The sequence below is a fragment of the Antechinus flavipes genome, chromosome 1 (genome assembly GCF_016432865.1).
Source record: "Antechinus flavipes isolate AdamAnt ecotype Samford, QLD, Australia chromosome 1, AdamAnt_v2, whole genome shotgun sequence".
Taxonomy (NCBI): domain Eukaryota; kingdom Metazoa; phylum Chordata; class Mammalia; order Dasyuromorphia; family Dasyuridae; genus Antechinus; species Antechinus flavipes.
This window is the reverse complement of record NC_067398.1, coordinates 262,343,923-262,364,194: the sequence shown is the minus strand read 5'-3', so window position 1 is coordinate 262,364,194 and position 20,272 is coordinate 262,343,923. Positions and strand designations below refer to the sequence as shown.

Genomic DNA, 20,272 nt, shown 5'->3' with positions numbered 1-20,272 from the left:
TGAGTTACCTTAAAGATGTTCCCATAATTTAAAGGGATTCTAAGAGTATTAGTTTATGTTTATGTCTATTTGAATGTGGTTAATAACTGAACATGTTTTACCATAGACAATGTTTCATATAAGCCGCTCTCTAAATAAAATTTGGGATTATTGTAATTTACACATTCTATTGCAAGTATTTTGTGATTTGTTATTAAATATCTTAAAAGTATTGTGTAATGTTGAACTTAGGGATGAAAACACCTATCTACCATGAGTACTCTATAATATCAAGAAAAATTATGATTTTTATGTAATGAATCTCTTTATTAATGTGAGCTTATCGTCAATACTTGTTATCTAGGATATTTGATCCTACAGAGCTGAATCCATCTTTTGGTCTGTTATTAATTTCTTAGAATTTTTATCCTCTTACTGGGGGAATGAATAATGCCAAGTATAAAAACTAGGTTCTGATTTTCTTATTTATATGTGAGTTACTTTAGATAGCAATATGACAACTGGCCGACCTAAAACTTTAAATTCACTAATCTAAAAGGTTCCAAGTTTTATTTTCTAATAATTGAGACATAAAGTTTGAGCTAAGTTTCATTATTTGACCTGGCTATTGGCAAATAAATTTAAAATTTCATTGAGACCAATTTTGTAGGCAGAGAATACCTCTACAAATGAACTGATCTTTCCAAAGAACCAGAGGGATGAAGACTTTTGTATTGTTTACTTTTGCCCTTTGTGCCTTTTAATTGTAAGATGTACCTACCAATGACATTGTCTATACAATGAAACTGTCGCTTTGATTTTGTTGATCTTTGATGTTATCAAAGGTGGGCAGCTAGGTAGGACAATAAGTTCAAATCCTGCCCCAGACACTTAACACTTACTAGCTGTGTGACCCTGGGCAAGTCACTTAATCCCAAATGTTTTGCCCAAAAAAGAAAAGGCCTGTGGAACTACACAAGAGTATGTGGGCTTGAGTTTATTGTGTAATTCCAATTAATGGTTATTGGTTTTTAAAATGTTATCAAAGGGAATTGCAGCCCTCTGATTTTGTCAAAATGCCTGCTCATGTTTCCCTTTTCCCCTCACATTGTCTTCCCTCATAAATCTCATAATTAAATTGTCTACTGGTACAATCCTTAAATGGATGCTTTAAAAAAAAAAAAAAGTCAGCAGTCAGTGGCTCAGTGGCTCAGAGATTCAAGGCTAGTGAATATCTTTTCTGAGAATAAGTTAAGGAGGAAAAGCTAATCTCATAATTAAAAACCCTTGATAAAGTATTTGTTGTATCAGTAATTCACTAAGGATGTGTCTCTCAATAAAATCAAACAGAAGAACAAGTTACTTATTAATAAGTAATGATGTCGGGGAGATTCAGAGTTCCCTTTTCCTCTCTCATTTCAAGACTTCAGTCTCTGAAGATCTCAGTCTGACCTCACCCAACTTTATAAGGAATCCAGTGCTAGTTTAAGGTGAATTCCATTCAATTAAGCTTGGGTAGAGATAGACATTTTTATCTAAATTGTCCAAGACTGGAAGTAGTCTGGATATAGAGACAGTCTCTCTGTCCAAGACTGAGGTGATGTCTCTTTTACTCCCTCACTGAAATAAGCTCACTTCTTTTTATAAAGGCTACTTCTTATAATTGTTATTCTATCTGGATTGACTGCTACCGTGGGGAAACACCTACTCTTAGAAAGGCATAAAAACTGTGAGCTGACTACCATGTCTTTGCAGGCATTATTAATAAAATGATTAAATTACTCAGAAATTTAAGATGTCATATGGTGAAATTAGTTTACACTAGTTTTTACTGTTAACTAAACAGAAAAATGGATAATGGTGTTAGTAAAAAAAACAAAACAAAACCAAAAACCCCAAACTCCAACTGAAAAGAATCTCACATCGCAGGCTGTCCCTGCTCGGGATCTATCCCACTTCCAGCTCCTGACCTATCCTTTAAACTTCTGTTGAGGTGGAAGACACCCCAACAATATTAGGATTTCTAGGCTGGTGTTATGAGTATGCAAAAGAATTCACATAATCAGTTTGCCTGCAAGTTAAGTGGAAAAAATTTATTACACTGCTGACAGTGGGCCTATAAGTTTCAATTTAGCAAAGAGCCAGAAGCAAGAAGATAATTTTATAGGAAAAAGAAATAAAGATCAGGTTCAAGTCATTGATATGCTAATATTATGTCTCAGAGGTACAACTGAGGAGTGGTAGGGATGGGGTTGCACCCATTATTGAATTCTAAGGCTTCTATATTAGAATAATGAACAGAGGTGCAGCAACTCCCAACATTGAATTCTATGACTTACTGACCAGTGTTCTCTAACAGCCAGCATTGTTGGTTGCATTCCCAAGGCCCACTAGCCTTAGGGTTTCTCTGAAATTGCTACATTCTCCCTAGGAGCTACACCCTCCATGCCCTCTGTAAAGGGGAAAACATCTGTTACCCCATCTCTATAGAGTCTCCTGATCTGTGATATAAGAGATCATAACTCTCCTCTTTCTAGTGCTGAATTTGGGAGTCACAAAAGACCTTGATTCATCTCATTCTCACCTGTGCAGTTACATGGCAGCTTCCTCATTTATAAAATGGGAATAATAATATTTATTCTCTCTCTCGAGGTTGTTATGAGGAAGACTATAATAACTTGTTTGATTTATAGCACTTGGGAGTTACAGGAAATTTTCCTCACAACAACCTTATAAAGCTCATGTAACTATTATCCTTATTTCATGGATGAGGAATTTAAGGCTCAGAAAATGTAAGTGACTTGTCCAAAGTCACAGAGCAAGTCAATGGAAAGGCAGGATGTACTCAAGAGATCCCTGGGCATTAACCATTGAAGAGACAGTAATTTTCTATTAGTGACAAATGTTCATTTATAAAAAATGAAACAGAAATATGTAAATCTATTATGAAAGCCTTCAATTGCATTATATTTTACCACATTTGATATAAAATCAAGTTTTTAAAGGAAGAAAGATGAAGAAATAGTATTTAGTTTTTATTGCCAGTACCATTAAAGTTTCATTATCAATCCACTAATATTGGAAAAGTAGTAATAAGGAACAAAAACTGATGCCAACACAACATCCACTTAAATTTATATCTATCTACACACATATACGTGTATATTACTATTATGAAGAAAATTATTTAAAAATATTTGCAACTACTTAAAGTCACTGAGAGGCACCATGGCATAATGGATGGTGAATCTGAGTGATAAAGACCTAAGTTCAAGTTCTGTTTATATACATACTAACTCTATGACCCTGGGCCCAAAAGTTGCCAAATAATTAATTGATCTACTTTGGTGAAGGAAATCCCTTCAATGGGAGTTCCCTGCATCAATTAAATCATATATACAAAAGTAAAAATAAACAAAATCCTTACAGTAGAATGAAGCAAATCTGGTGTTAAAATGCATTCCTATTAACTTATTTACAATAAACATCAGTACTGCAAATATTTCATTGAGATATGAGGCCTTAACTCACTATAATACTACTGGTATATGTACATGAAACACCTTTCTCACAAAGAACATAAATCATTTAATATTAATCCTCTTAAGACATTTAGTCTTATTTTTCTTCTTTGTAGAGGAAATTCCTCTTTCTAGACAACAGAGACACAAAAGATGTTAAGTGATTAGTCTAAAAATGCACTGAAGCAAGGGCAGAGACTGCTGTAAGAGTTTATCAGACAGTAGTTGTATACCAACCCCATAAACATTCCCTTCATCATCTAAACTATTAGCACTTTACATTTGTGGAAAATAAAAATTCCTGCAGAAAAAAAAAGTTATCAGTTTAACGCAACTTATTTTTGCTGGAGAAAATACTTACTTCCTGGGTGGAAATAGCTTGATGTTTTTTAGCTTAGTTTACTACATGGAACTATGGAAATGGAATTAGAGAACTTGGATTGTTATTGCCAGTACTGTGGATGAGTCACAGGCTCAAACAAATCTACATCTTAGTTTTTTCCAACTGAAAAATAAATTGCTATTACCCAATAATACTCATTAAATTCTTTTTGATCTTTGGACTGAGATACTATTGAAAATAGTTTATACGAATAGGGTGTGTAAAAACCACACAGACGCTACCATGTTGTAACGGAGCCCAAAGCCTGCCATGACATCATTACTTAGATATTACTTAAACTTTCCTGTGCCCTGGCCTATTTGTATCATAGTATAATAGCCAGAGGCAGGAAAAAAACATCCTAAATTAGTCATCTGAAAGGAAATCTTTTCCAGAATCAGGCCTCTAGTTGGAGACTACTTTTCTGTTCAGCTGTATCGGTCATCTGGAATACTTTTATTTAAGCAACCAAGCTTCACCTTTAGTGTAATATTAACTACTTTTCCTACTGTTTAAAGTAATACAAAGTACAAAGCTCTTCAAGTGAGCAACAAAACAGCATAGAATTTAAGGTATATTCTTATCATAAACTACATAAGTCCTGATGGTTTAACTAACCTTAAGTAACACAAGCTCCTAAATATTTGACTAGACATAGTATTTTGGTAACACCAGTGGAAACCATAAAAGCATATCCTTATCTTTTTGAAACAGTAAACCATTTGTGAAGTTACTATACACTACTAGTTGTTTCTATTATCTTAAGGACAATTTTTTGTTATTGTTTCTTTCTTTTTTTTTTTAACTATTTTTTTCCAGTTGTATAGAATCTGGTTCCTACTTGTCGACAAAAACTGGCAAGAAGCCCCAAAAGACTTTCTAGAGTAGGGATAGATGAGACAATAGAATTTTTAGTAACCTTATTTGGCATTTTCAATTAAGGCAAAAGTGAAAAGGAAACAAGTTTAGAAGATCCTGTTCATTTGTCATTAAATAATTATTAGGGTATCTTCTAGTTAAAGGGCTTCTCTTTTCTCAGCTGTTTAATGGTAAAATCACCTATCTGAGGAATCAAATGACCTAGATTCTAGTCTCAACTTTGTCACTAATTCCCTATGTGCTTTGGACAAGTGACAAATTCTTTTTGCTTCAGTTTCTTTAATTATTAAATGAAGGGACTACAGATGACTCTGAAAGCCCCTTCCAGTCCTAAGAATCATAGATTCTGAAACTATTACTGAGAAACTTGCTGCAAGAATTCCTGAATTATTCTCTATTCATTCTGGGCTCAGAAATTCCAACATAGCAATGTCTTTATATATTTTAAGATTCAACAAGTTGTGCAGGGGCTCAACCATCAATATAATACAATTCTTCTTATTCAGAAAATGAGATCTAAGTCCATCAATAGAATGTTAAGACTGAAGTTGATTTAAAAAAAAAAAGTTGTCAGTTAAATTTAAGTCTTTAGTCCAAAGCTATTATATTTCTCTCAAATAAAACAATTTTAAGTCAGCTGGTAGTCTGAAGCAACAACTCTGCATCTGCATGAGCTGAAAGCTTTTGCCACTATAAAGTAAAACACGTCACTAAATGACACTTTGATGTTAACTCCCGTTGCTAAGCTTTTGGGAAAGCAAAAATCCCTAGCATAAACATCAAGTAAAATGCTGGTATCTGTTTTAATGACCCAAGAAACAGTGATTCAGCAAAGAAGTTAACATAAGGCAGATGTTATCAACTTCAGAAAATAATGAAGTTTTATAAAGCAAGTTTTATAAAAACCAAGCTGTAACTTTTTGACGCATAAGGTAGAAACCTGAGTCCTTATTCTGGGCTTTTGCCTGGCTCACAAAGGTAGGAGATGTAATAGCAGCTGTTGTAAAAGAAAACTAGAGCTCTAAAGTCTCTTCACCTTGTTCTCTGGGGCATATTTCAAAGGGTAAGCCATCATTATCCTGTATAGAAGGATTCTGTCCCAGAAAAGCTTTTACTCAAATAGATCACAGGCCATATTTTTACACACTAACCCCTATAACAAAAGACAGTCTTTCAGCATCAAAGAATTTTATAAAAGTGGAGAATTTCTCCTTCCTTGTACTTGTGAGATAGGATAAAAGAACTACTTTGACCATTACTATTATTCTAACCAGAGATGAGATGGCAGATTAGTTTCTTCATTCTAAAGATGTGTTCTTTCAATTTTTTAAGTTTTAAAAAAGTACAATTTTTTAGGTAAAGATTTGACCCAGTTAAAAAAATCACAAAGATTACAAGAGAGAGAGATGCTTTTGTAGTCTTTAGTATTTCCTTGAGATTTTCTCCAAGACTAACAAGATGTCTTCATGACCAATAAAAGACTAATTTTAAGATGGGGCAAGGGAAAAAGAAGCAAGAACTGTTTTGCTCTGTTTCCAGATCCTCCTTATTGAGAAAATGGAAAAGTAATCAATAGTAAATACATAGTTAGTCACACTAAGAACACAAGTGAAACCACCTAACTAACAAGACAGCAGGATATTTTCATTAACAGAGGAAAATACCTCCTAAATTTCTAAACACTACATGAACATAAACATGTTACATGAACACAGATGAAAAGTCATTAGGAACGCATTTTTTATAAATATTTAGATTCAAAGCACTTCCATTTTCAATTTTTAAACAAAATACTGTGGTAGATTATACACATAAAAAAAAATCACATGTCTCATTCTTGAGATGTTTATACTTGTCTAATGTTCTTTGTGGGGTTATAGTGAGAAGGAATCATATAAGGTAATACATATGAAAGCACTTTGAAAAGTATACAATATACCTTGAAGTAGGACCAAGAGTGTTAGACCAGATGACATTTAAGGCCCCAGCCAACTCAAAAAACTATAACACCACATTAAAATTTAAAGTTTAGAAAGTTAAAAAGAATTCTTCACATACCTCCGACATTTGCTTTCATTTCAGAGTAGGTAAAATATTAATAGTGGTTAGTCACAACAAATTCTTAGTTACAAAGGGCAAAGGCTTTTCCACATAGTAGAAAAAGCTCTCTGTGCAATATACAATTGGGAGCTTAAGATTTATTCTTGTAAAAAGTAGAAGAGAGAAAATGTTTAAGTCATATATATACAGGTCCTTGTTGTACTTGGAAATATGTACCTCTAAATTTTTACTTGGCAGATTTACAGCTGAAAGGAGATTTGGAGGCTAATTACTCCTTTGTCTTCATTTTTAAAAATGGGGAAATGGGCCCAGAGAGGTTAAGTGACTTGCCTAAGTTCATACATGCAGTATACAGCACAGCTAGAATTAAAGCTCAGGTTTTCTCTTAACTACAGAAAAGTTACAAGTCATTAAGCACATATTCCTGGAAGAGGAAATTTAGTATTCTAATGCCCTTCATTAATCTCATTTGGAATTTAAAGGGCAAATTAACTCTCAGCCCTTTAAGCAGTAAAATGTGCCTACTCATAATAATGTTAAAAATGATCTATGCTTTTTTAAAAAAAAATCTGGTTTATGATTTCATTGATATAACGAGCTCCCTGCATCATAAAGAACAGGCACCAGCTCTACAGCCTAGTTTTAGAGAGTTGCTTGGGAAATGGAGAAGTTAAATGACTTTTGCCCAGGGTTTAAAACCCACTATGTTTTGCCCAGGGCTTAAATCCAGGCAATACAGACTCTGATGCTGTTTTCTATCCATTCACTATATCACACTGCCATTGTTATATTTGATTTTATTAAAATTACTAATTATAAAGACTCTACTGGTGAAATTGCTTAGATCTTAGGAGGATGTTTATAGACTATAGAAAAGTCGTGTGGATTTGAAACTATGATTACATTTTGTGCTCAATTCAACAAATAAAAGCAAGATAACTGTTCAAGGTTAAACTAAATGTAGGAACTGTCCATAGTTTAGAAACAGACATTTAATGTCGAAAGGCAATATAGTTCTCCCAAATAAGAATTTCTGCTATCTGTTCATTATGTTAAAAATGAGAAAGTGGACCCGATGTGTAAGCAGATCAGAAAGTATTTATTTTGGGATGAATTGAAGCATAACAGTCAACAGAGAAATCCGTCTCAAGCAACATTGATATTAGGTGCTCAGGGGAGCTTTTGGAGGACAAGTAATAGGTATGATGGTCCGTATTAGGCATTACAATTTAGCAAGGGTAAATTACGGATAAACAATGTTTAATTGTTTAATGCATTTGAAGAAGCTGCAACCAATATTTTAGGACAGATAAGTTTCAGCAACCTCCCTTAGCCACCCCGATCATCCCCACCCCGGTGCAGCTTGTCACACACTAGGACTCAGCCAAGAGGGCAGACAACAAGAGAAGCTGATCAGCAGCATCCCAACCAGTAGCCATAGACCTAGTCTATACCGCAGAAAAGGGGAGGGGCAGGAAAAGGAGAATCATCTCTGAGCTGGGACACTGGCCGAGGAGTAAGGCAGAACACCTGCTCAGAGATGGGCTTCTCCCACCCTACCACCTCCTTTCTTCCTCGGTCCCATTCTTTCTTCTCCGGTCCCACCACTCCTTTCTTCTCCGGTCCCACCACTCCTTTCTTCTCGAGTCCCACCACTCCTTTCTTCCTTAATCTCAACATCTCCTTTCTTCTCCAGTCCCACCACTCCTTTCTTCTTCAATCCCACCACTCCTTTCTTCTCCAGTCTCACCATCTCCTTTCTTCCTCAGTCTCGCCATCTCCCTTCTTCCTTGGTCCCACCACCTCCTTTCTTCTCTAGTCCCACCACCTCCTTTTTTCTCTAGTCCCACCACCTCCTTTCTTCTCTAGTCCCACCACCTCCTTTCTTCTCTAGTCCCACCACCTCTTTTCTTCCTCAGTCTCACCACTTCTTTTCTTCCTTAATCCCACCATCACCCTTCTTTCCCAGTCCCACCCAATGCAGCAGTTCCTCACCCTTCGGTGTCCGCCTCACAATTACACAGAGCCCGGTTAAGATTCGTCCCCGGACACACGGAAGATGATATCCGCCCCCCATCCTGGGGAATTTGGGGGGTCGCCCCCTCACCTTGTTGTAGGTCCTGCTGGTCGTACCATGGCTCGTCCTCCTTCATCTCAAACTCCTCCACCAGGTTTTCCGCCAACATCGCGACGGGGTGTCAGGCAAGCAAGCTCGGTCCCACCGCCTCCGCCCCGGCTGCTGCCCCCGGCTCCTCTCAACCCGGGTCTTTGCCAACGCCCACACAGGCTAGGAGCCCTGACAAAAAGCGGGCTCCGGGACAGCTCTGGTTTCCTGGCTGGCAGCCAACGTTTAGCGCCCAGGTGCCGGCGCACCCGAGGCAGCCCCGAGCCGGCTCTCCCCAGCCCGCGGCCCCAAACGTGGCACTTTCCAAAAGTAGCCCTCCCCAACCGGGGAGCGATTCAAAACCCAGGACGCGCTCCCACCAATCCCAGGCCGCCGCTCTGACGAGGGGCGGGCGCTCTCTCCAATCACGCCCTTCGGGTAGAACCGATTCGTCTCGGCTTTCAGGGAACAGACCAATGGAGACCCTAGAGAGAACTAAGGAGGAGGAGAAAGGAGAAAGGAGCGCAGAAAAGCTAATCCAACCACGCCTCGCGCCCTGAAATGGAGAGCGAAGCGCACGCGCAGTGCGCGGTTCTCCACCCGGCTTCTCCTTCTGGGGCACGCCCCGTACCGGTACGGAGGTAACCTGCGCGGCTACCGAGGTGGAGGAGGAGGAGAAGCCGGTGCGTATCAGTGACCGAATCGGGTGCTGGCAAGAAGCTGAGACCCGGAGCGAGGGCCGGAAAAGCGCTCCAGGTGGCAGGGGGTGTAAAAGGTCTGTTCACTGATAGGATGAGGTGACACTATCACCTGGGTTCGCTGACGTCACCTTGGGAGTGAGGATGAGGATGATAGGGGGATTGCGACTTGAGGTACTGCATAATGGTGCGAAGCACAGAGTCCTGGCCCTGGAATCCAAGAACCCGGGTTCTGACCTTGCACAAGACATTTCACTTATCTGGTCCTCGGTTTCCTCAGTTGTAAATGATGGAGTTGGGGTAGACGGACCTTGAAATCCCTTCCTCTTGGATCTCTTATTGCTGAAGTGAGGAATGTTCATCTCAGGATAGGGAAGGGGAAGGGAGATGAGGGGTGTGCAAAAAAAGGGGGGGAGGGGAAGGGGAAGGAGGCGAGGAAGTTCAGAATAAGGCGTGGAATAGAGAGTAAGGAGTTGCTTAAACTGGTGGGCTGGTTTGATGTGGAGTTCTCATCCAGCTGGCCCCTTTTTTCTCAAATGGCAAACGAGGAGGTTCGATTAAATGGCCTTTGAGGTCCTTTACATCTGCAGGTACGTAAGGATGAAGTGAGGTATGATGGGAGGGGAAGGTTGTTGACGGATTGAATGGTGTATAGTCTAAGTGGAGGGAGGGGAAGGAGCTAAGAGCCAACTGGTGCACTGAGATTAGGTTTCCGTGGGGAGACAAGGGCTGTCTTTGCAAATCTGGTCATCTGTTCAATATCATCGAGTGCAGATGCTATTGAATAACTTTCCCTTTATTTTTCTCTTGTCATTCTCTTGATCTTTAGGATATAGAGCTGAAAGGGACCTTAGAAGTCACCTAGTCCAGTGTGTTCATTTGTTACAATAGGAAATTGAAGAGGGGAAAAGAAAGAAATTGAGACTCAAAGAAATTGTCTGATTTACCCTTGGTGGTACTGGTATCCTGTCCATCATTCTTTTCACATGGCCATTATATTTTCCCTACTGATTCATAGTTGACTTGAGTATTTGGCAGAACATACTTTTCACTCATCCCATCCTCAGCCAACAAAGAGTAAACTGGTCATGACCAAATGTTAAAGATGTCATTAAAAGTCTATGTAATATGTCTTACAGGATCTTTGCCTGCTTTAGGCATAGGTAGATTGTTTTCAAAGGGTGCTGCAACAAACCTATTTTTATGAGTGGGGCTGTTGTACCTGAAATTTTCACACTTTTTAAAGTTTCATTAACCCATTTAGGGTAAAATGATGATGTTCCTAGGAATGCTTAAAATTTTAAGCTATTATTAGTTATTCACACTTTAATCTATATGTTTTTATTCTTTTCTGGGAAGATGTTGATAGAGATATAAAAGCACCTTAGCTCAATGTGAAAAGCTTCCATTGAGTAAGTAACTTTTTCTATTTAATTATTTTTTACTAGGTCTCACCCTGAGTGGCCCAGTGGACTCTCTAAACCTAGAGAACTCTTCCAAACTTACCTATAAGATTTATAGTTTAAAGGGACCTTAGAAATTGTCTAATCCTGGAATACTTAAACTTTTTTGACTTCTGGACACTTTTAACAGTGGTGAAGGCTACGGAATTCTCCTCAGAATGTTTTAAAATGCATAAAATAAAATACATAGGATTACCAAGGAAATCAATTGTATTATAATTGTTGTTGCTTTTGTTCAATTTGGTAGAGATACTAGAGTAGTTTGCCATTCCCTTTTCCAGCTCATTTTATAGATGAGGAAATAGAGACAAACAGGGTAAAGTGACTTACCCAGAGTCACACAATAAGTATCTCAGGCTCAATTTGAACTTATATTTTCCTGACTCTAGCTCAGGCACTCTATCCACTAGGCTACTTATATTGAAATACAGTCATCATTCTTTAATATTTGATCAATATTCATCAAATATTAAAGAAGCAAATCTACGGACCCCAGATTAAGAAATACCTTCCTCCCTCCGCCATTATACAAAAGGAGAAAAACAGAGGCTACAGAGGTAGTTACTCAAGTTTTTGCCAATGAATTGTAACACATATATAGGGAGATAAATGTAATTGATTAAGGCAGATTTCTTATAGCCTAAATACAATGATATTAGTCATACTTACATATATGTTGATTTTCATGTGATATGACATACACAGTTGTTCCCAGTTAACATTAACATTAACATCAACCTGCCACTGAACTCATCATTTAACTCCCCGACCACCAGGAACCCAAATCTCATCATTTTGGTTCCCTGAATCTAATCTCATCAATATCAGTTGTCATGGGGATAATTGAAATCCACAATTTATTTTAGTTACTACAATACATTTCCATGTTTCATATCTTCTCTTTTTCCTCTGGCAAAGAAGGTCTGATTAAAGTGCTAGTAACTAATGAAATAATCTACTCAAAATCTGAAATATTTCCAGGGCCTGATTTACGGAGTGGCAACTTTTCATGTAGTAATGTAGACTGATTTAGACATTGATAAAGTAGGCTACTTTTCAGGGATACTGAACAAGCCTATTACCTTTTGACAAATTCTTTTCCTATCTTTGTTGTCTGAAATTTTACTGATATACCTCATGTTTTTCTGGAAATAACAGGGGTAACCCTATGAAATTTTACTTTAGTACAAATGAATTTCAGATTCTTTCCCAAGAAAGAGTTGATAACTCTCATGCAGTGAATGTTAGAAATGTTAGAAAAGGAAGAAATATCCACCTCCAATAAAAGTTATATCTTAAAAGATTATAGATAGTCACTGTGGGCACCATTAACACAGAGGTTGTAGACAAAAGACATGACAGTTCCCTCAAATTTCAGGAGGAAAAGCTGGGGGAACTTGGAAGACTCCATAACACTAATGTTGTTACTTTGTTGTTTGTTCTTTGTTCTCCAAGAAATCCAAGGCATCAGGGAGGTGGATTTAGGTGAGGATGGATGGTGTAGTCACTCTGCCTTCCTTCTCCTCCAGAGCCATCTGGGTCTAGTGGAATAAATAGATCAGAGTGACTGAAGGTGGCCCTGGATGCAGGGTAAATATAAATATAAATACAGGCAGTGGTATATGACATTTGTTTTTGCTTCCTATTTTCTTTATTTTTTTTTATTTTTATTTTTTTAAGTTTTTATTGATAGAACCCATGCCAGGGTAATTTTTTACAGCATTATCCCTTGCACTCACTTTTGTTCCGATTTTTCCCCTCCCTCCCTTCACCCCCTCCCCCAGATGGCAAGCAGTCCTTTACATGTTGAATAGGTTACAGTATATCCTAGATACAATACATGTGTGCAGAACCGAACAGTTTTCTTGTTGCACAGGGAGAATTGGATTCAGAAGGTAAAAATAACCTGGGAAGAAAAACAAAAATGCAAGCAGTTTATATTCATTTCCCAGTGTTCTTTCTTTGGGTGTAGCTGCTTCTATCCATCCTTGATCACTTGAAACTGAATTAGCTCTCTTTATTGAAGAGATCCACTTCCATCAGAATACATCCTCAAACAGTATCATTGTTGAGGTATATCTCCTGGTTCTGCTCATTTCACTTAGGATCAGTTCATGTAAGTCTTGCCAGTCCTCTCTGTATTCATCCTGCTGGTCATTCCTTACAGAACAATAATATCCATAACGTTCATATACCACAATTTACTCAACCATTCTCCAGTTGTTGGGCATCCTTTCATTTTCCAGCTTCTAGCCACTACAAACAGGGCTGCCACAAACATTTTGGCACATACAGGTCCCTTTCCCTTCTTTAGTATATCTTTGGGGTATAAGCCCAGTAGAAACACTGCTGGATCAAAGGGTATGCACAGTTTGATAACTTTTTGAGCATAGTTCCAAATTGCTCTCCAGAATGGCTGGATGTGTTCACAATTCCACCAACAATGTATCAGTGTCCCTGTTTTCCCACATCCCCTCCAGCATTCCACATTATCTTTCCCTGTCACTCTAGCCAATCTGACGGGTGTATAGTGGTATCTCAGAGTTGTCTTAATTTGCATTTCTCTGATTAATAATGATTTGGAGCATATTTTCATATGTCTATAAATAGTTTCAATTTCTTCATCTGAGATTTTTCTGTTCATATCCTTTGACCATTTATCCATTGGAGAATGGTTTGATTTCTTATAAGTTAGAGTCAATTCTCTATATATTTTGGAAATGAGGCCTTTATCAGAACCTTTGACTGTAAAAATGTTTTCCCAGTTTATTTCCCTTCTAATCTTGTCTGCATTTGTTTTGTTTGTACAAAAACTTTTCAATTTGATATAATCAAAATTTTCTATTTTGTGGTCAATAGTGATCTCCAGTTCTTCTTTGGTCATAAATTCCTCCCTCTTCCACAGGTCTGAGAGATAAACTATCCTATGCTCTTCCAATTTATTTATTATCTCATTCGTTATGCCTAGGTCATGAACCCATTTTGACCTTATCTTGGTGTACGGTGTTAAGTATGGGTCAATGCCTAATTTCTGCCATATTAATTTCCAATTTTCCCAGCGATTTTTGTCAAATAATGCACTCTTATCCCAAAAACTGGGGCCTTTGGGTTTGTCAAACACTATGTTATTAACATGTAAAGGACTGCTTGCCATCTGGGGGAGGGGGTGGAGGGAGGGAGGGGAAAAATTGGAACAGAAGTGAATACAAGGGATAATGCTGTAAAAAAAATTACCCTGGCATGGGTTCTATCAATAAAAAGTTATTTTAAAAAATATTATTAAAGTTATTGGCTGTTTTGTCCTTTGAACCTAATCTATTCCATTGATCAACTGGTCTATTTCTTAGCCAATACCAGATGGTTTTAGTAACTGCTGCTTTATAATATAATTTTAGATCTGCTACAGCTAGGCCACCTTCATTTGATTTTTTTTTTTTCATTAATTCCCTTGAAATTCTTGACCTTTTGTTTTTCCATATGAACTTTGTTGTTATTTTTTCTAGTTCATCAAAGTAGTTTTTGGGGAGTCTGATTGGTATAGCACTAAATAAATAGATTAATTTAGGTAGTATTGTCATCTTTATTATATTTGCTCGCCTCATCCAAGAGCATTTAATATTTTTCCAGTTGGTTAGATCAGACTTAATTTGTGTGGAAAGTATTTTGTAGTTTTGCTCATAAAGTTTCTGATTTTCCTTTGGCAGATAGATTCCTAAATATTTTATACAATCAGTAGTTACTTTAAATGGAATTTCTTTTTGTAACTCTAACTGTTGGGTTTTGTTAGTGATATATAAGAATGCTGATGACTTATGTGAGTTTATTTTGTATCCTGCAACTTTGCTGAAGGTGTGGATTGTTTCTAATAACTTTTTAGTAGAGTCTCTGGGGTTCTCTAAATCATATTATCAGCAAAGAGTGATAATTTGGTTTCCTCATTGCCTATTCTTATTCCTTTAATCTCTTTCTCAACTCTTATTGCCAAAGCTAGCATTTCTAATACAATATTAAATAGTAACGGTGATAGTGGGCAACCTTGTTTCACTCTTGATCTTATTGGGAATGGTTGCAGTTTTTCCCCGTTACATATGAGGCTTACTGCTGGTTTTAAATAGATGCTACTGATTATTTTAAGGAAAAGTCCATTTATTCCTATACTCTCAAGAGTTTTTAATAGGAAAGGATGTTGGATTTTATCAAATGCTTTTTCTGCATCTATTGAGATGATCATATGGTTTTTGTTAATTTGATTATTAATATGGCCAATTATACTGATAGTTTTCCTAATATTGAACCAGCCCTGCATTCCTGGTATAAATCCTACTTGATCGTGGTGTATTATCCTGGGGATGATTTTCTGTAGTCTTTTTGCTAATATCTTATTTAAGATTTTAGCATCAATATTCATTAGGGAGATTAGTCTATAATTTTCTTTCTCTGTTTTCAACCTACCTGGTTTAGGTATCAGTACCATGTCTGTGTCACAAAAGGAATTTGGTAGGACTCCTTCATTCCCTATTTTTTCAAATAGTTTATAAAGCATTGGGGCTAATTGTTCTTTGAATGTTTGGTAGAATTCACATGTAAATCCATCTGGTCCCGGGGATTTTTTTTTAGGGAGTTGATTAATAGCTTGTTCTATTTCTTTTTCTGAAATGGGACTATTTAAGCAATTTACTTCCTCCTTTGATAATCTGGGAAGTCTATATTTTTGGAGGTAGTCATCCATTTCGCTTAGGTTATCAAATTTATTGGCATAAAGTTGGGCAAAGTAACCCCTTGTTATTTCTTTAATTTCCTCTTCATTCCTATACTCTCCCTTTTCAGTGGAAAGTTCTCCCTTTTCATTTTTAAGACTACTAATTTGATTTCCCTCTCTCCTTTTTCTAATCAGATTTACCAAAGATTTATCAATTTTAATGTTTTTTTCATAAAATCAACTCTTAGTTTTATTTATTAGTTCAATAGTTTTTTTACTTTCTATATTATTAATTTCTCCTTTTAATTTTAGAATTTCAAGTTTAGTAATTGATTGGGGGGTTTTAATTTGGTCTTTTTCTAGCTTTTTAAGTTGCAGGCCCAATTCACTGATCTTCTCTTTTTCTATTTTATTCAAGTAAGCCTCTAAGGATATAAAATTTCCCCTTATTACTGCTTTGGCTGCATCCCTAAATTTTGATAAGATGTCTCACCGTTGTCATTATCTTGAGTGAAGTTATTAATTGTGTCTATAATTTGCTGTTTCACCCAATCATTCTTTAAGATGAGATTATTTCGTTTCCAATTACTTTTTGGTCTATTTACACCTAACTTTTTGTTGAATGTAGTTTTTATTGCATTGTGATCTGAAAAGAAAGCATTTACTATTTCTGCCCTGCATTTAATTTTGAGGTCTTTATGTCCTAATATATGGTCAATTTTTGTGTAGGTTCCATGAATTGCTGAGAAGAAAGTATACTACTTTCTGTCACTATTCAGTTTTCTCCAGAGATCTATCATACCTAATTTTTCTAATATTCTATTTACCTCTTTAATTTCTTTCTTATTTGTTTTGTGATTTGATTTATCTAAATCTGAGAGTGCAAGATTGAGATCTCCCACTACTATAGTTTTGCTGTCTATTTCTTCTCGCAACTCTCTTAATTTCTCTTTAAGGAAGTTAGATGCTATACCACGTGGTGCATATATGTTTAATACTGATATTGCTTCATTGTCTATAGTACCTTTTAGCAAGATATAGTTTCCTTCCTTATCTCTTTTAATTAGATCAATCTTTGCTTTTGCTTGATCTGAGATAAGGATGGCTACCCCTGCTTTTTTGACTTCACCTGAAGCATAATAGATTCTGCTCCAGGCTTTTACCTTTACTCTGTATGTATTTCCCTGTTTTAAATGTGTTTCCTGTAAACAACAGATTGTAGGGTTCTGATTTTTGATCCAGTCTGCTATCAGCCTCCTCTTTATGGGAGAGTTCATCCCATTCACATTTACGGTTAAAATAACCAATTCTGTATTTCCTGCCATCTTAATATCCCCAGATTATACTTTTCTTTTTCTTGCCCTCCTTCCCTTCTTCCCTAGTATTAAACTTATTCGTCCCACTAACGTCATGCAGCTCTCCCTCTTTCTCCCCTCTTCTCTTTTTCTGACACTATCCCCTTTCCATTTCTACTTCCCTTTTTTATGTTATATCATTAAATCAAATTATACATATGGTTTTTATGTATATCCACAATAGAAATACAGTTCTCAAGAGTTCTTTTTACCTTTTTCTACTTCTCTTGATTCCTGTTGTTGGAGATCATATTTTTTGTTTAAGTCTGGTTTTTTCCTTAGAAACAGATGGAATTCCTCTATTTCATTAAATGTCCATCTTCTTCCATGGGAAAAAATACTCAGCTTAGCTGGGTAGTTTATTCTTGGCTGCATTCCAAGCTCTTTTGCCTTTCGGAATATCTGATTCCAGGCCCTTCGATCCTTTAATGTTGAGGCAGCAGATCTTGCTTTTTGACCCTTATTGTGGCATTTCAGTATTTGAACTGTTTTTTCCTGGCTGCTTGTAAAATTTTTTCTTTAGTCTGAAAATTCTGAAGTTTGGCCACAACATTCCTCGGAGTCTTTATTTTAGGGTCTTTTTCAGAAGGTGTTTGATGAATTCTTTCAACGCCTATTTTCCCTTCTGGTTCTATTACTTCTGGGCAGTTCTCTTTGATGATTTCCTGTAAAATAGTATCTAGGCTCTTTTTTTAATCATAATTTTCGGGTAGTCCGATGATCCTCAGGTTCTCTCTCCTAGATCTATTTTCCAGGTCTGTTGTTTTTCCAAGTAAATATTTGACATTTTTTTCCAATCTTTCATTTTTTTGGTTTTGCTTGACTAATTCTTGATGTCTCAATGAATCAGTCATTTCTATTTGTTCAGTTCTGATTTTTAGTGAGTTATTTTCTTCATTAGCTTTTTTTACTAATTTTTGTATATGTCCAATTGAGTTGTTTTGCTCTATGGAATTTTTTTCCATTTCACTAATTTTTTTTTTTTTTGTGACTTATTTTCTTTTTCCAATTTGCAAATTCTGTTTCCCTGCACTTCTTGGGAGTTTTTTCCACTTCACATTTCAGGAAGTTGTTTTCTTTTTCCACTTTATCAAATTTTTCTTTTAGTGAGTTATGTGCCTTTTCTGTACTCTCTTGCATAGCTTCTCTTTCCTTTCCCCATTTTTCTTCTAGCTCTCTTTTAAGGTTTTTAATAGTCTCCTCTAGAAGAACTTTTTTGTATTGGGGACCTACAATTGTCTGGAGACTGTCTGCTATTAGTTTCTTCAGGGTTGAAAATCTGTTCTCTTTCTGTATAGAAACTATCAATCGTTCTTTTGATTTTTTTACTCATTTTGTTAAAGACTGTAGGGGATGCCTTCAGAGCCAGGAAGTTACCAGCTTCCTCTGCAGAGCAGTGAAAGGTGTATGGACGGGTAGCTGTCCTGCTGACCGGCTACAAAAAGCAGCGAGGTACTGGAGTGCTCTGGGAAAGAGTTCCTCATCCAGGAGTAACTCGGGCCTGCAGGGCGGAGCTGGCAAAGTGCCCGCAAAGAACCCCCACTGTGTGAGATAACGACTGCCCTGGGGCTAGACGCTGAGCAGTGAGAGTTTCACTTCCCAAGCCAAACCCTGCCCTGGGGCTGTGGGTGTTAGCTGCTGAGCAGTGAATGGATTTGCAGGAACCGGAAGTGTCTGTCCTGGAAGCAGTCAGCTGGGGAAGTTCTATTGCCCCAGGCTGAGCACCCCACTCTGCGGATTAGAGGCTGCCCAGGCTATGCCCCCGTGCCGTGCAGATTAGTAACTGCCTCCTCAAAAGCCCAGAACTGCAGGATGTGGCCGCAGGGCTACGTTAAAATCTGCCTGAGTCACTTCCGGGTTTAAGGGGTTACAGCCAGATCTTGTTAGGTTCTGGCGGTTTTTAAGAGGACCCTCTGTTTTAGGCTTTAATTTCTTTGCCAGTTTACTGCTTTGTAGTCAAGGAAGAGCAGTTCGCCTATAGCAGAGTCGTCTCTATAATTTCTCTAGCCACAGAGATCACCCCCGCCCCTGGTCTGCTCAGGATGCTAGTCTCTCATTGCCTGTGCTAGTCTGTTCCTGGCCCCTCAGGACAAACCTTTCCTGGCGAGCTTCCAAATTGACTTCTGCTGGTAAATTGTAGTGCTTCTAATCTTCATGAATTTAACTCTGTGAAGAGTTATTTTTGAAGCTGGATTAAATAGTTGGTTATGAGGGTAATGAGAGGAGTTTAGAGAGTAGTGTGTGCCTTCTCCGCCATCTTGGCTACCCTTCCTATTCTCTTTAAGCTAAGATCTTTAGTGAGTCTGAGTCTCAATTTAAGGCAAAGCCCATGCTGAGATTAAGGTTAAGGGTGGGTAAAAATTGAGCCTTTTACTTAGTTTAAAAAAAAAAAATCCAATTTGGGAAGGGAAGACCCTCAGACTTTCTGGCTAAAACGATAACCATTGTAATTTACATTCATTCTGAGTCAATCTAGGCTAAATTGACCTTTTGGGGTTTGGCTTGGGACTTATTCTTGGCCAGTCACCAACTTGATACTTAAGAAAGCAATCTAGTCAGTAAGTCCCAAGGTATCTTGGAGTCCCATGATATCTTGGGAGATTTCATCAATCAAAAAAATGAAAAACAAAAAATTACATTCTTTTGAGCAGAGTACGTACAGGTAATTAAAGAATTTAATTCTATAAGAAATGGCCAGCTAAAGTTAAATAAATGGGAAAATAACATGAGTTGGGAATTTTTGTTTGCCCTGAAATTGTTGCATATAGGGTTGAATTTTTGGAGATTTATTGCTTCCTTTCTCTTTTGTGCTGACTCTTCAGTGATCCAGTCAATATGATTTCAGGAACTGATACTCTTTAGAGGAAAAAAATATCTAACTGAGCTCTTTTTTTCTTGCTCTGAGAAATGCCTAAGCTAATTCAGAAATTCCTCCAAGGCTTCAAAGATCTGGAAAGGAAAAGCTAATCCTGGACTTTATGAGCTCTACCAGTACTAAGTATTTTAACAGACTACCTCTAGTATATTTTTCTTCCCATAAGGGAATTATTAAAAATACAAAAAATTTACTGATCTTTGATTTTTTTATTGTCTTGATAAATCATTTCTCTCTATTGTACACTTCTCTTACC

The 20,272-nt window shown here is 37.1% G+C and overlaps 2 protein-coding genes across 3 annotated transcripts in view; one reads left to right on the top strand and one right to left on the bottom strand.

The window, feature by feature from the left end:
* The window catches only part of CDR2 (cerebellar degeneration related protein 2), a 31,682-nt gene extending 22,426 nt beyond the window's left edge, over positions 1–9,256 (bottom strand). Inside the window, exon 1 of the mRNA XM_052001151.1 lies at positions 8,930–9,256. Coding sequence (XP_051857111.1) covers positions 8,930–9,008 — 79 coding nt within the window. The 5' untranslated portion in view covers positions 9,009–9,256. The remainder of the gene's footprint in view (positions 1–8,929) is intronic.
* Positions 9,257–9,500: 244 nt separating this feature from the next.
* The window catches only part of LOC127564459 (transmembrane protein 180-like), a 62,495-nt gene continuing 51,723 nt past the window's right edge, over positions 9,501–20,272 (top strand). The window contains exon 1 of one of the 2 annotated variants that reach the window (XM_052001006.1): positions 9,501–9,609. The gene's annotated coding sequence lies outside the window, so the exon portion shown is untranslated. Of the gene's footprint in view, positions 9,702–20,272 lie in introns of both variants that reach the window. The other variant, XM_052000997.1, reaches the window with a different exon arrangement.